The sequence below is a fragment of the Bidens hawaiensis genome, unplaced genomic scaffold (genome assembly GCF_021521415.1).
Source record: "Bidens hawaiensis isolate Kalapana, Puna unplaced genomic scaffold, B.hawaiensis_p1.1 tig00012834_1, whole genome shotgun sequence".
In the NCBI taxonomy this organism is placed as follows: domain Eukaryota; kingdom Viridiplantae; phylum Streptophyta; class Magnoliopsida; order Asterales; family Asteraceae; genus Bidens; species Bidens hawaiensis.
Window position 1 is genome coordinate 706,629 of NW_027492070.1, and position 17,440 is coordinate 724,068.

Below are 17,440 nucleotides of genomic sequence, written 5' to 3' on the forward strand. Positions count from 1 at the left end.
GGAAACTCGGTTTAACCCAACCAGCTCTAGTCTGAATACCTCGAAACATGATTTACCGATCATGTATCGGATTAGTATTCAGAATTATTTTCACCAAGCCAAAACCCGAAGAACGGGTATGATAGGTAACATGCTCAATTGTTCTACATCATTCCAAATCAATTTACACATGCAAGTCATACACGTTTGCTAGTGAAATACTGAAATTGACTCTAGGAACTAATGCATTCTCGCGTTTATCACTTGTAAGCTCGGCTGGTTATCAGCTTATGAACACAATATCGTATTCTTAATGAAAATCCTAATTTGAAGTAAGATATGAGGTTTGATTGTTTTCAAGGGCCGTTTGACATTAATAATATTAATTAATACCTCGTAGACATTTTGAGATATAAAGATAATGTGGAGAATACTTCTTTATGATTTATGAATGTCAAGTGTGAATTTATTTACTCTTAGTTAATAGATCAAGTTTGGTCAAATATAATAGCAGTATTTGTTCCATCATACATCATTGCTAGACAACTTGGACACTATTGCAATATTAGAAACGTTGTTGTATATCAGTTAGACACGTCAATTTATCATGGTTGGACAATTCGTTTTTTGTCACACAATGCATTCACTTTTTAAAAATCTTAATTCTTTTAATCATCATAATAGATTTGACACTTAATTAAAAACATAAAATAAATCAATCCTAAGATATAACAGTTTTTCAAAAAATAACTTATAAGAAAGTTATTTTTTTCTTGTAACAACGACAACACACACATATGAAAACCCATTGGTTTAAGAAAACCCACTTGGTTTAAGAAATCTATATGAAAATCCGTAAAATGTTAAAAAATTTATTTTATTTCTCAAAACCATGCTTCCAAATTCCAATTCAACGTAAGCAAGATGTTAGTTATCCCGTTAAAGGAGACCCGGTCTAAAATCAATTAATCTTTCATGCAAGTCTAAACAACATTTATAAAAGTTATCAGATTTTAGAAATGAATGAAATAGATATAGGGCATGTTTGGTTGAGAGCTTTTAGGAGCTTATAGCTTTTAAGAAAAAACTCAAACTCAATTAAAAGTCTTGTTTGGTTAGGAGAAAAAGCTAAAATCTTTAAACTCCTACTAGTAGCATTTAGAAAAAGGTAGAATCTTTTAATATTTTAAATTACTTAAATAACATTCCAAAATAAATACATTTACTATTATTTTTTTTAGTTATGCACATTTTGATCATTTTATACATTTTATTAAAAACTTCAGCTACTTTGACAAACATCTAAATATATTTAAAAAACTACAGCTAATAGCTAACAGCTTCAAGCCACCAGCTTCAACTACCAGCTAGTTTTGACAAACATACCCATAAACAAAAAAGTCTAGCATTTGCGTTTTTTGTTTTATCGTCCTTTTAGACATTGTTAATTGCTATTAAAGTTTTATAACACTTCAAATTTCTTCCTACGATTTTTAAAAAGATTATAATTTTTTATAGTTGATTTTCTAGTATTAAAATATCCATTTGAATCCTTAAATCTTTTGAAATAGGGTTTATCACACCAACAAACAAAATCCCACCAATAAGTCCTTACATTGACATAGACATAATAATTCTTTATCTTCTTTTAGGAACATTTGAAACTATCCCTAATATCCAAATAACTGGGTGAAACTTCTTGAAACGAAATATCAACGATTTATACTAACTTTGACGCTTAAGTCTGACTCGTCCAGAAAAATCATAAAAAAAACCCACTACTAAAAGAAACCCTCTAAATTAGATTTAAAACATGAGACCTCAAGAATTCTTACATCCATAACAAAAATTAATGTTAAACACAAATGCTTAGAGCATTCACAACCCATTCCCTACTATATATTCATATATATCATATAATTACACTAAAAATTACTGTATTTTCTCTCTCCTGTTTAATTAAATAATATTTTTTGTACCTTTATCATTATCTTTTCTCTCTCTTTCACTCACAACCACTTTTAGAAAATATTAAAATATTATACAGTATGAACAATGAAACCCAAAATTTAACTTTCTCAGAGCATTCTCAACCCGTTCCTCATCCATATCTCTATAAAATACACTAAAAAACACTACATTTCTCTCTCCTTTTCAATTAAATAATATTTTTTAAACTTTTATCATTACAGTTTTTACTCTCCTCTACTCACAACCAATCCAACAAATATTTAAAAATAAATAGGGGAAACAATGTTTCCCCAAATGTTTCAAAAAATTTACAAAAAATCACTATATTCCTCTCTTCACCCTATAATTTACACTCACAAACTCACCATATAATTTGCAAACTTCCCTCACATAATTATAATGAATGGGATGAGAATACTCTCATATAACATTTTCTCTCTCCTTTACTTACAATCCATTATAACCATCTATAATATATATAAACGAAGACATAAAAATCATACGTGTCGCGATGTGGTCGCTTCCCTTTTTTTTGGAGTCATCAGATTTGCTTGATTTTTAAATTAAGACTTCTCATGCATTTGACCCGAATTCATGGGTATGGGTCTTACCAAACCCAGATATTTCTTAAACGGGTTATAACATCTCATTAAATTAAAAATTATTATTCTCACCAAATTATATATGTAAAAATCCTATAAAATAGGATATAAATATCTTATTTATTTTAAAAAAGATATATATATATATATATATATATATATTATTTAAATTAAAAAACCAATTTGATAGTAAAAAAATAAACGGGTATTGGGTCTCATCAAACCATAAATATATTATTAATTTTCATAAATATTATTTATAATTAAAAATCCAACTTCATAGTAAAAAAAAAAATAAACGGGTCTTAGGTCTCATCAAAACCATATAGCTTTTAAACCGGGTTATAACATCTCATTTATTTGTCAAACAATTTATCATCAAACTATAAGTATATTATTAACTTTCATACAATAAAAAATATAAATACAAAAAATAAATAAATATTAGAACAACAATATAAAACAACTCCGTAATACAAGGGATAAAAACTAGTATCATATAATTTACAAAACCTCTCGTCCATATTACTAAATCTTTTAATTTTCCGAAAGTCACATGAAATAAAACAATGAAAGTGATGCATGGAATAAAATATATGGAGTGAAAAACCCCTATACGCAAATGCCATCACACCCATACACGTGTACGGTGATCTTCCTTTTATTACTCTATAAATAGCACCTATTGATCACACATGAAAATCACCTGCTTTCATTAATTCAATCAAACAACCTTTGTATTTACGAAACTAAAACCAAACCTTTGAAACATGTCGAGCAAGTGCAACTGTGGCTCAAGCTGCTCATGCGGCAGTGGCTGTAACTGCAACACGTAATTTATTTTCTTTTTTATATTAAAAAATTTAAATTTATTCATTTTTGTTTCTTGTAAACAATTTAATTTATATTTTCTGATCGAAACGGGTTTCTTGACAGAGCTGACATCGAGAAGTCGACCACCACCACGATCATCGTTGATGGAGTTGCACCCGAGATGACGTATGTGCTTCCGTTATTTTAAATAAAAGTTATTTGAGTTTAAAAAAGTTGATACGACTATTATTAATATTTAATTTAAAAGGTTAAATAAGTAACAAAGTTTCGTCTTTTACTTCTATAATCCTTACTAAGGTCGATTAATTATGAAATTTTTATCGTGCTAATATAATATATATGAGTTGTTTTTATAAGTTATATAACCAGTATTTAATTAAATAAAAATAAAGTAACGATTTTTCATCTTTTACTTTTATATGGGTGGGATCCAGTATAAATAAAATTAACATACTAAACATACAGATAACTAGATTAATTATAGTTTTAAAGTAGAGTAATTATGTTATAAAAAGTAATATAGTGTAAGAATAATTACTCTAGTTATTTATATCATTTTCACGATAAAAGTCATTTGTATTTGATCCAGACCCTACTTTTATATTCCTTAATAAATAATAAGTTTCAGTTAATTATAAAACTGTCATTATCGTGTTAATTTAATATTTAAATTAATTTGATCAAAGAACAAATTGATTCCTATACATTTGTTGAGATTCAACAGTTAAACTTGATCAATTTTATGCAGATTTGCTGAGCGGACCGAGACCGGAGTGGCTGCCGAGGGCGGACACGGGTGCAGCTGTGGATCAAGCTGCAAGTGCAACCCTTGCAACTGTTAAGCTGAGATGGAACCATGACCCAAACAAGAAATTGTGTTTTGTGTTCATGCATGTGATAAATAAATGAAACCTATCTATATATGTTATGTGTTATTTGGATTTGTAATGATTTCCATGGCTTAATGTTTCTGTAAAAGTCAACGCTATTTGAATTGACTTGTTTGGGTATATATTAAAAGTTTGGATGTATATTTGTGAGAAATGGTTAATGAAGTTGTATGATATATCCAAAAAGGTTAGTTTATTGTTATTGCATATTGGTTTAGTTTAATGTTTTTGATTTAGTTGCATAAATTTTGATGTTGTTGTTGGACTTAATTGGATCAAACAATACGAACAACACCGATATTTTGTGAGAACTTCTCACGACTCTTTCAATATTATTAAGAATGAAAACCACACAAAACACAATAACTCTAAACCATCTATTTATACTAAAACCTTAACTTGCTCACCAAGAAACCTAATTAGACTCAAACTAGGAAACTAAATAAATTAATAATAATAACCAAAACTTATTTCTAATTTAATAAACTAAACCGACTCAAACTCAAACTCTTTAAACTTTAAACCTTTATTAAGATTAATTTTTCATTCACCCCCTTAATCTTGATATGGACTCGTTACTTTTCAAATAGTGTTGGATCCAAATCTTCACGAACCAAATTAGTAGCTCATTCTTTTGGTTTTGGCCCGGGACATTCATATGCAAAGTGACCATACTCAAGACAATTATAGCATCTGATATGAGCTTTACCTCGACCCATACCTTTCTCCTTTTGATTTTCACTTGGTTGGAATCGACCACCTCTACCTCGTCCAACGCCACGTCCTCTACCTCGGCCACGTCCATGGTCACTTTTCCCTCGTCCACAACATTCACAAACATCCTCTTCATTCTTCGAACTTTCCTGTCCATCAGTTTTAGTTAGCAACAACTTACTTTGACCGCTATCACCCGTCTCATCTTGCTCTCTGATTCGTTCCTCATAAGCCTTCAACCTACCTATTGCTTCTTCGAATGGCATGGTGTCAAGATCTGAATATTGCTCAATAGAAACAACAATCTGAAGATACTTCTTTGGCACCGAATCTAACAACTTTCGTACTAATACTTCATCTTCGAGATTTGAACCAAGACTAGTATATCTTGAAACAAATCCGGCTAACTTTCCAGCAAACTCTTCAATCGTATCTGTCTCCTTCATTCGGAGTTGCTCAAATTCTCTTATTAAATTTGCTAAACGTGCCCTTTGGACCCTGTCAGCTCTAAGAAACCTTACACGTAAAGCTTCCCATATGTCTTTCACACTTCGGTTCCTAGCAACTTGAAGGAGTATATCCTCTGGTAAAGCTTGATAGAGAATCGCCCTTGCAATCTTGTTCTTCTTTTCATCAGCGGCTCCACCAGTTACCGGCTTAATTGTCTCCCACAACCCTTGTGCATCCAAAACTGGCTCCATTAGAATTGTCCAAGTGTTGTAGTTCGTTGTTGTCAACTTTGGTACTTGAAACAAGGTGTTGTTGTTTTCTCGAACCGGGACATTCCCTGCATTGTTTGCATTATCCGCCATTCTTTTCTTCTAATCTTCTTAACGTCACACAGATCGTCCTCTTTGATTGTTCACACAGATACGATCACAGCGAATCACACAGATTTACGCTACTGCCTCGTTCAACGAATCACACAGATGAACGTTGCGTCTTCTTCTCTCAACGAATCACACAGATTGACGTTGATTTTTCTTCTCGATCGTTCACACAGATATGACCGTCCTCGTCTTCTTCTTGATCGTTCACACAGATACGATCGTCTTCTTCACTGTTTGATTGCTACACTATTTCAATCCGTCTTCTCAGGTGGCCGGTTCGTTCTTCTTCCTTGTTGATCTATAGTGATGATTCGGGATTTATAAACAAAACTCCAAATCACGAGACATACGAGACGCCATACTAAAATACCCAAACTAGTGATATCTAATTAATTCTCTTCTGGTTCAAAATTTTTCCTTCCACCCACGTGACTTTTCTTTAATTCCAAGCTTAAATAATTGTGGTGTATGCCTGTTATTCCACTAAATAAGTTGCCTGCCTTCTTTTCTTTATTATACCTTCTCGATCCTTCTGTAGCGCCAACTCTCTTGCTTTCTTGTTTTTTTCTCTCGATCGACCCACTTGTTGTCGCCTCTCTAATTAGATCAACTCTATCGTGGCTTCTTTCCTTCCCCTAAGCTAGCCAAGTTCTGATACCATTTGTTGGACTTAATTGGATCAAGCAACATGAACAACACCGATATTTTGTGAGAACTTCTCACGACTCTTTCAATATTACTAAGAATGAAAACCATACAAAATACAATAATCCTAAACCATCTATTTATACTAAAACCTTAACTTGCTCACCAAGAAACCTAATTAGACTCAAACTAGGAAACTAAATAAATTAATAATAATAACCAAAACTTATTTCTAATTTAATAAACTAAACCGACTCAAACTCAAACTCTTTAAACTTTAAACCTTTATCAAGATTAATCCTTTAGTTGTAGTAGTTTAGAAAAACTTAAAAGTTAAAAGCATTTTATACAAGTAATAATTACGTGTTTGTTTAGTTAGAAGTTTAGAAGTGACGTTGTGAGGTTAAAATAATAAAATAAATATATTTTAAGATGATTCATACATTATCAACGCCAACTCAAATACATTTAAAATTGTCTAATCGTTAATAAGTTGAATTAAAGAAAATACGAGTAACAATTATTAAACATGACTTAATAGGTCCACAATAATGGATCATCTATACTTGCTACAAATGACCTTAGTAACGGCTTAAATAGTATTGATAATAAATATTAGATCAACAAATATGGATAAAACTATACGTAGTGGATAAGCTAAAATTAAATAACAAAAAAAGGGAAAAAATTGTGGTTGGTTAAAGTGGTGAAACCCATCACAACTTAGATATTGGTCTCTTAAGGGCTTGATGAAGTTACCCTTGGCACCTCTTTCACTTGGCTTGTTTTGACGTATGGCGCCCATATGGTTTGAGATAGTAATTAGTGAATCACACCTACCACGGGCAGTCAAAGAGGGGCAGATTTTGGTCGTTTGACACGTTTAGTATCCTCTAGCTAACATTAACTCTCATTCTGTTACGTCAAGATAACTCACCAAACGTATCATACATTCATACATGCTATCATGTCCAAGTTGAATAACAAGTGACCCACAATGTAGAGGCTAACAGTGATTTGTGTTACCGAGTCAACAACCGCATTTGTTATAACATTAAAGTACAACACACAACCTTATAAATAAGATATTTGTGATAAACTAAGCAATAAAAATGTCAAATTTATTTTTGACAAAGACTGAATCTCATCAAAGCGACCCAAATCTAGAATCTGCCGTCCAAAAATACATTTTGGAACTATACAAATTATATGGATATAAATATATAATAGGTCTTCCTTAACGTAAGAAATTGTTCCATATCAATTTACATATGCAAACCGGTTGCTTGTAAAAAAGAATTAAGACCAAATGCTTTTACCAATTCGTTGGTTGAAAAATTCGATTTTCGTTTCAATATCAATCTTTAGAATCTTATTCACTAGTCACCGCTTGTTGGCTCGGCTCCATGTGAACATAATATAGCTATAACAAATGCACATATTTAATTACAACCATATAAGTCGAAACATATAAGATATGGTTTTTACTTCTTTTTTAAAGGCCGTTTGACATTGGTTATTTTAACTTTAAATGGACCCGGTATCCATTCTAAGATAAAAAAGATAATGTTATAAAATAGGGATCATTTTTTTATTTTTAATGTCACGTATGTGTTTATTTATTTTATATCAAATTGGTAGAATAAACCTCTTGTATACTCCTGTTATAACATTAAATATACACGTATGCATACACACATATATTCAATACACATATACATACAAGTATACATACATATAGATAAGCAAACCGTGTTTTTTCCGTGTAAAATGTAAGAAATAGTCAATGAGGTGGTATATGTGTTTTAGCGCGAGTGAGAATATGTACACTAGATTAAAAGTGTTTTTAACGTAGCATGGATGTGGCATTATAATCTCATAGTTTGTTTATTGTCCTCTCCGAAAAACATGAAAAATTATTGTGAATTTATATACTCAAATAAAAAATAATAAATTTCCGTTCTTATGGTACAACTTCTTTTAAAAATCAATTAAATATATTCAATTATTTGAGTTATAAAATTAGATTTAAACGAAAAAAAAAGCTATGTTAACATTTGTGGTGGTTCTTTTTTCTTTAAAAAAATCATTTCTAACTTTTTATTAAAGTTTTGTTATCGTATCAATCTTAACCATTTAATAATAAGTTTGATAAAAGATTAGAGAAAATCACTATGTAAGTATGTATCATACATCTGTCAGTGATCCAAGCAAAAATGTTTCTAACTATTAAATTTTCAATTACAACTATGCTTGAGGATACAGTTAACCAAGACGGAACCGAAATAATCGAATTAATCGCACCGAACCATTCGTTTTATTCATTCATTTCATGTACCTATACCGCCATTTCATGCATTTGTAACTTTATTTCATATATTTATACCTCTATTTTATGTATTTCTGAACCATAGATACCCCTAACTAAATCCCTATTGAAAAAGGGTTTATTACACAAAGCCTAACTAAATTTCACCAATAAGTCCTTACATGGAATAAATTACGAAATTTACATTTCAATTTAATAAATTTATATTCTCAACATTTGCTGTAAGAAATGTGTTAAATGTAAACACATACAATCAATCTTTATATTCTTCAAAAGTGACATGAGATATGAAGTCAAAAGATCCCTATATACGCAAATGCTAGCTTATCTATACGCGTGTATGGTGCTCTATAAATAACACACCCCATTGATCACATGAAACTCACCCTTCTTTCACATATTAAATCAAACAACCCCTTTGTATTTTCAAAACTAAAATCAAACCTTTGAATCATGTCGAGCAAGTGTAGCTGTGGCTCAAGCTGCTCATGCGGCAACTCGTAATTTAATTTCCTTTTTTTATATATAAAAAACTTAAGTTCAGTTATATATTTTCTGTAGACTATTTAATTTATATTTTCTGATCAAACTGGGTTTTTTTGGAACAGCTGTGACATTGAGAAGCCGATCACCACCTTGATCATCGTCGAAGGCGTTGCACCCAAGATTACGTATATGTTTCAATTTTTTTTGCGTGCACGAGTATATATATTATGTCGTTTTTCTTTTCGAGTAACTCAATTTTAAATTATAAACAATTTGTTAAAATACAATATTTATTCATCTTTTTCTGAATTTAAGAAAAAGTTTGTTTATAAAAATTACACTTTGTAATTCATGTTTATAGTAACTGCACGTAACTTACACATGTTAGCTAAATGCCTAAATGTTTAAAAATTTCAAAGACAAACAGTTTTTTTTATCTTGTTTTTTTTGAACGACCAACGAATAGGAATATATTAACACAACAACATTACAAAGAAAAAAACAAGCTGTAACAAGCAAGATACTCGTTTCTTACTTAACATACATGTTTGTATGTAAGAAATAAAATTATAAAATATGAAACGTTGATAAAAAAATTAAAAGATTTATGTTTGTGTTTTTTTTCTTCGTAATAACTTAGTGTTATGTAAGCCTTTTGCTTTTATGGTGATCCAACAGTTAATTATACAAACTATGTCGCAGATTTGCTGAGGGAACCGAGACTAGCAATATTGTTGCCGAGAGTGGTAACGGGTGCAGTTGTGGATCAAGCTGCAGGTGCAATCCTTGCAACTGCTAAGTATGAGATCGAACCATGACCCAAACAAGAAGTTGTGTATTGTTTTAAATATTTCATGCATGTAATAAATAAACGAAACTTGTGTATGTGTTATTTGGATTTGTCGTCATGGGGATTCCACGACTTTATGTTTATGTAAAAACGCAATTTTAGTTTACTCGTTCGGGTATTTAATAAAGACGTATTGAATGTATACTTGTGAGAATGATTAACGAAGTTGTGTGATGTAGACGTAGTTTAGGCCTGGAACATAATTTAACTCATTTTATAAAATGACATGGGTTTTTATTGTAATCTGGTATCATCTAATGAGGCATATAATTTGGCTCCCAATTCTTATAAACTTTTTTGTTTTTTTGGATGACAAATTTCATGTATCAAGTGAGACTCGAATTCAGGACCTTAGAATGATTATATATGACAAGTTCAATTACAAATTCTATTTTGTACAAAAATTCTTAGTAGATTTTTCTTACGGTTTTAGTCTTTGTTTAATTGCACGATCACCAGCGTTGTTCGTTTATTTAACCTTGTTAAGCAATACAAAGCACAAGTAAACGTCAAAAGCTTATATTATTATTATTATTATTTGTAACATTAAACTAATACCATGCTATATTATAAGTTAGATATTTTAGATAAATAAATTAGCTATAAAAAATGGTATACGTCTTTGTGTAACAAAGATATCAGAATCATATTTAGGTGGACATAAATCAATAATATACCGTTCAAGAAACCATTTCAAAATTTAAACTACACAAATCATGTGGATATTATAGGTCTTCCTTATACGAAATTGTTCTCCGTAATTCCATGGTTGCTTGTGAGAATCTTCTTCAAGAGTCACCTACCCCTTTGGCTCGGCTCGTATGAATATAAGTATATAACATCATATTTTAAATTTGAACTAATGAACACTAACAACACGAAATGAGATGTGGTTATTAACTTATTATATGTTTTTAAGGGCCGTTTGACATTGATTATATTTATTATTTAAGTAATCTCATTTATTTAATCCACTACCCAACCCGAGTTATATTCTTACAACACATCATTTTCCTAAACTTGTTAAAAGTTATACTGTATAATAATTTACCTATTTGGTCTTTTGTTGAAATCAATACGCCATTACAGAGAGGAAAAAAGTGGTTAGGGTCAGGTAAATCGATTTCTAACCCAACCTGATAACACAAATAAACCGGTTTGTTCTACCCCAACAGTTTGGATACCGGTTCCCTCTCTCAGAGCCCAATATGGTTCATAACCTGACCCGATAACACAAACCGACGTTTTTTACCCGACTCAGATCGATTTGTATGGGCTTGAATATTTTGTAGAAAAGGCGCTTTATGACCTAAACCAATTTAGTTTACTAGTTTAACCAATTTAGTCTACCAGTTTAACCAGTTTTGGCCCATAACCCCGATTTGTACACCTCAACTATTATATGCCTAAATAGAGGTGCACATCCCAACCAATTAACCGGTCACTAACCGATTCTCTAACTGGTCCCTCTTTAACCAATTTCTACCCTGAAAAAAATCAGCGGTTAGTAACCTTTTTTTTCATTTTTTCCCAAGTACCGGTTAACCAAAACCGGTTTTAGTTTTTTAAAATTATTTTTTAAACCGTTTTTTTTTCCGATTAATTACCGGTTATACCAGGGTTTTGTGCTTGAGTACCGGTTACTAACCGACTTGATTAACCGTTCTAACCGATTAATTGACCGTTGACCAATAACCAGCTATCAAATTAACAGATTTTCGAATAACCAGTTAACCAGTTTATGCCAAAATTACTACAGCCCAAAGCCCATTACAAGCCCAAACATTATCTCACCTACGTATAATCAATTAACCAAAACTCAAAACCCTAGTTTATTTCACACTTTCAGCTGAACAGTGGATCTAATCGCAGTCGAAAATGGACAAAAGTATGCTCGGAGATTTGGGTACTCTTCCACCGGAAGATCAAGCTCGTATGTCCACAATGATCGAGCAGCTTCAAATTCGTGACAGGTTATTCGTTATTAATAATATTATTATTTATGTCCTGTATAACGTATACAAATCCATCATATCTGTATGACTTATTGTGCTTATTTATGTTCGCGTGTGACCCGTTGATGAGTATGTATACCTTATAATTTTGATTTAAATTGTTTAATAAATTCAAGATTTGTGATTTTTTGTCGTGTGTTTGTGGTTTAATTCGAAATTTGCTTTCGGCTTTTAATTGTATTGTAATTGTTTTAGATGTGGATGAAATTATTATTATTATTATTATTATTGATTTTGATTGTTCTCTGTAAAACTTAGTGGTGTGCATGGTTTGTTTTTTCTGTTGGTTTTGGTCTAAAACTGATCCAAAAACTGAAGCTTTCATTTTTCGGTTTTGGTTTTTGGTTTTGCCATTTGAAGTGGAGAAATCTGGGATCATAAATTTGGGCGTAAAGTAATTTGTTAATAAATGATTATTATACATTTGGGCTAAAATATTTGAACTACATATTTTGGCTAAAATTACTTGAAATAGAAAATGAAAATCTATATATTTGTTTCAGTTTGTTGGGTTTTATATTAGATGTAAACTCATTACCGAACCGTAAGTTCAGTTTAATTGAAAAACATAACTCAAATCCGCGGTTTTTTATTTGGTTTTTCCGTTTTTAGGTTTTGGGCAGGCTTTATTGGTTTGTTGCACACACTAAAACTCAATCGATAAAGAATTGTAATTGTCGGAATCATTTTCACTTTTGTGCGGATTTTTTATTTTCTTTTTTCATATTTGCATTTTCAAATCTTAAATCGTTTCAATTTTTCAATCGATGTTGAAATCCTTCCACGTTTTGATTTAGGTGTAGTTTCCGATGTTTATTATGTTGTGAATGTTTGTGATAAGTTTGATTAGTCTTTTTCATTATTACAATTTGATTCCAAATTAGTTTCAGTTATTTAATAATATTGTAATCCTTTTATCTTTTTAATTAATTTATCATTTCAGACCTGAATGAATGATATGAATGTTATTGTTTTAATCCTGTTGTGAAAGATTGTGATAACTTTGACTTGCTGATAATTGATGTTTAATTCTCCATTGCAGTCTAAGGATGTACAACACGCTTGTTGAAAGATGCTTCACAGACTGTGTGGATACATTCAGGCGTAAAACTTTGGATAAACAAGAGGAATCATGCGTGAAGAGATGTGCTGAGAAGTTCTTGAAGCATTCGATGCGGGTTGGGATGAGATTTGCTGAACTTAATCAAGGGGCTGCTACTCAAGACGAATAGAATCAATAGATGATAAACCGAGATTTTAGTTTCTGTTTTTGGTTATGGAAGTTTTCTTTCAGTTGATTTTGCTTTAGGGTTTTAAGTTTTTAAGTAAACAGTATAATTGCCAAGTGATGTATACTCACTTGCGAAGTTTTATAAATGTATTTGTGTTATCGTTTTTGGGGTACGGAATCATGATAGCAAAGAAAACCGGGAGGTGTTGAAAGTTACATAGTGATTGTCAAGACTGATATTCTGTTTGCGTCGTTTAAATGATATACGTGTAAAAACGACTGTAACAACAGAAAGTTACAAACATTGGAACGTTCAACCAGTAAAATAAAAATCGGTTTTAAGATTGGTTTGATTAATTAGGTTGTTTATGCGCATAGTGCTCCTTCAAAACGATACCCCATAATTTTTCATGGTCGTCATGAAACGTTACTGACCAGACCTATCCCGTTTCTGAAGTTTCGTGTTGATTTCGATTGACTAAGGTTGCTAGTTGGTTTTGACTCTTTTATCTCTAGTTCTTTTGTAACTGATCAGTATCCAGAACACTCTAACATTATTTTAATTTAGAACCAAAATGACATTTTCTTAAAACAACACGTCATGTCTTGACCCGAACCCATTCAAACCCATTACCCTGCCTGATCAGACCCACCTTTTCTCCAGGTAAGTTATGGTTATTGGGCATGAATATTGTTGTTTGAAGACAAACTGCCTGTAAATTAAATAAATTAAAAGGAGAAATGCCTATACATTCTAACTACATATAGTGATGTTAGTTACATATAAGATTAAGAACCCCCTAAGATCTAAAAGACAGCAAAAATACAAGACCTTAAATATATGAAAATAAAGTGAAATTATTTTATTGCTAATAAGAACACCCCCCCCCCCCAAACACCAAAAAAAAAAAAAAAACCTCTAGTGTAACCCACTATTAAAACTTAAAACTATTCATTAATAACAAAAAAAACAATGTTTCATGATAATTGAAAAAACATGATAAAAACTACACAGCATAAAACTAAAAAAACATCATTAAACATATTTTTTTGCAATTCTTTCTTTAAACAATTCGGCCTCTTGAAGTGCCGCTCCCGTAAGATGATCGATTTTAGCCGTCAAGATTTTAAAATCTTTCCTCTCGATCGCTTATTGCCTTAACTTTTCCTTCAACCGGTCTCTTTCCGATTGTATCTTGTAAAATTTGGACAACTTGCCCTCCAAAGATTCCGCATTTTTATCTTTTGGCCTAGCTGACGATGTTGCTCGTTTCCCTTCCTCGTCATGTGCATCTTCACGATCTCTGTTTAAACGCACTTTTTTTTGCTCTTGGACGCGAACTTTCAGCTTTCTTAGTTAAATTATCGGATAGAGCTAAGATTGAAGCCGTAATGATGTCATCCTCCTCATCCGATGATGATGATGATGACCACAATGGCAGTGGCAACAACGATGACGATGACGATGACGATTCCATCTTACAATTCCTACAATGTTGTAAAATGAAAAAAAAAAAGATATCTTTGTGAAAATTGTTAGTGATAGCTAAAGAGTTATTTATATAATAAAAATGTGTTAACAAAAAAAACTTTTTATTTACCGTTTTTTAAGGGTCAAAAAATTTCATTTAATTTGGAAGTAAAGAAGATGAACGGCCAAGATTGCAGATTGGAGGAGGGTAATAAAGGAAGTTTAGTTATGTTTTGTATAAAGTAACTTCGGGATGGACCAATAGGATAATGGGCTTTTATTTGTTGGGCTAAGTTTACCCATTAAGGATTATTTAAGTCATCAGCACTTGGGCTTTTTTTTAATGGGCTAACTTTACAATCAATTCCAGGTTATTAATTCATTTTTATTTTAAAATTTGCTACGGTGCTTGCTTATAAATAATCTCCCCAGGTCCAATTGGATGGAGCTAAACCTAAATTCAATTATTATTTTTCAGGGTTTCATATTTCTCTTTTGATTTTAGGTTTTTGTCAGTTAGGGCTTTTTTCTTAATTCGCTTATCATTTTTTTTTTCAATTTCATCTGTCAATTATTGCTTTTCTTTTTAGTTGTAACATCTTTTTTAGAAATTGGAGTTTTTATGTTGTGCGTTTATGATTGTTTTTTTTCATTTTAGCAAGATAATATATTAAATTTTTAGTTAATCTTATGGTTTCATCTATATGCTTGCACATTTGTGGTGATTTGCTTATTTTCTCATGTCTTTGTGTTTAGCTATACTAGATTGAATACACTCTTCTGTCTTCTTTAATTAATCGATTGTTGATAAGTTTGTTTATACTTGTGTTGACGTAACATTCTTAAATAGTTGAATGGTTTTTAATTAAGGTTGTTGTTGAAACTTGTCAACAGTTGAAATTTGAAACTATTTTTTTGTTTATTGATGTATCAACCAGGGCATATGGATTTGAAGCTTCTAAAAACCGTCTAGCCAGCGAAATTCAGGTTTGTTAATTAGCAGATCTTGTATTTCTTCTATTATGGTTTTAATTTATGATCTTTCATTCATTCTTTTAAAATTGTGTTAAATTTCTTCAAGTATTTAATACAAAGTAATTGGATATATTAAGCAACTAATGCATATTTGTTGTTTACACCGTATTTTACTATTATAGAAAAGCGTTGGTATGCAAACTGTAGTCTGCAATACATTTTTATGTATGCGGCATCTTTTCTATTTCAGCTTTGCATGTATGGATGATAGACAACCTACTGTCACCTGCACAGCTCCATACAAAACCTTCTTTTTTTTGGTGGCATAACCAAACCACAAATAAGATAAGGAACAGAAGCCCAACTCACCAGTGTCAATGTCACTCACTGCATACCTACTTGCATTTGACATCATGTGCTGCCATATTATCATTAATGTGTTAATTTAGATATTTGGGTTGAATTTTGTTCTGTTTTATGGTTATCTGCTTTTATTTGGATTCTTGGGTCATGTCTCTTATAAGGATACAATATACATATACTGAAAACACATTCACTAAGTTCATTCAAATATATTAAAAGTATATTCCAGGTTATTTGGCCCAATTTAGATAAAAAAAATGATAATTTTTGTTATATTCGAGGTTTTATAAATATTTAAGCGTGACGAATTGCAATCCATGTGAATCAAGCAAGGTGTAATTGGAAAGGATAAAATGATGATAGGTGTAGTTTGAAAACTATTTAACGGTACTTGTAAACTCAGATGTATTTAATTTTGAAAACTATAGAGTGTTGGAAATCAAAAAACAAAAATTGATTTGAGCAAAGATAAACACACAAACTTGAATTTTGATTTCACTATTCTTCTTAAGAATATCTTTTTTGTTTATGTGTATTGATGTTTGTTGAGCTTTCTGATCCACTTCCAACACTCCACCTGTGTGACTAGCTATGGGTTATTTTTTTGTTTTTCTGCTTATTTCTTGGACATAACTTTTATATATTGTCAATAATTTTTAAAGCCCATAAAATTTACAGCATATTTCACACAGCAGATGTGGTCTTCCCAAGGTTCTTAATGGAATCTTTAAATAAGGTTATACTGTGAGTTGGTTATTAAATACACTTTTGAGTTTACCATATGATAACAATTTAATCTTTGGCAAGATGCATATTGTAGGATGAAGTTTTGCTTCGTCTTAGGTTTGTTAAATGCGTTAAAGAATTGAGGTTTTGCTTTTGTTTGTTCTCGATTAAGATTTATTTTGTCGAATGATTTTATTTAGAGGTTTACTTTGTGGAGTTAGTACATGCTTCAATGGTTTATCATCATTTTCTTATGAATGAGAGTCTATAATTGTGCTCTCAATTGTTTGTTGTTGATTTGATGTTATGTAAGTTGGAATTTTTACTGTACAAAGTTTATGAATGAGAATCTATATTTGTGCTCTCAATTGATCTTTATATAAGTGGTTATGTCTAATCCTTTCAATTATAAATGTAGAAAGATTTGGTTCACGAGTGGGGTCTAGATTTTGCTCTGCAGAAATTTGTTGAGGTAATTAACCACCTCTTTCATTTAATTTTGTCAATTTTAATGAAACAATACGAAGTT

General features: G+C 31.1%; 1 protein-coding gene and 2 long non-coding RNA genes across 3 annotated transcripts; all 3 read left to right on the forward strand.

Moving 5' to 3' along the window:
• The first annotated feature begins 3,224 nt into the window (after nt 1-3,224).
• Nucleotides 3,225-4,478, forward strand: LOC143542359 (uncharacterized). The gene is made up of 3 exons (XR_013136887.1): nt 3,225-3,384; nt 3,489-3,551; nt 4,135-4,478. It is a non-coding gene; the product is annotated as an uncharacterized LOC143542359 (long non-coding RNA).
• A 4,916-nt stretch (nt 4,479-9,394) lies between these two features.
• On the forward strand, nt 9,395-10,257 carry LOC143542360 (uncharacterized). The gene is made up of 2 exons (XR_013136888.1): nt 9,395-9,465; nt 9,983-10,257. It is a non-coding gene; the product is annotated as an uncharacterized LOC143542360 (long non-coding RNA).
• Nucleotides 10,258-11,918: 1,661 nt separating this feature from the next.
• Nucleotides 11,919-13,394, forward strand: LOC143542361 (mitochondrial import inner membrane translocase subunit Tim9-like). The gene is made up of 2 exons (XM_077034962.1): nt 11,919-12,103; nt 13,188-13,394. The coding sequence occupies exons 1-2, from the start codon at nt 12,009-12,011 to the stop codon at nt 13,375-13,377; spliced, it is 285 nt and encodes a 94-aa protein (XP_076891077.1). The 5' UTR covers nt 11,919-12,008; the 3' UTR covers nt 13,378-13,394.
• The last annotated feature ends 4,046 nt before the right edge of the window (nt 13,395-17,440 follow it).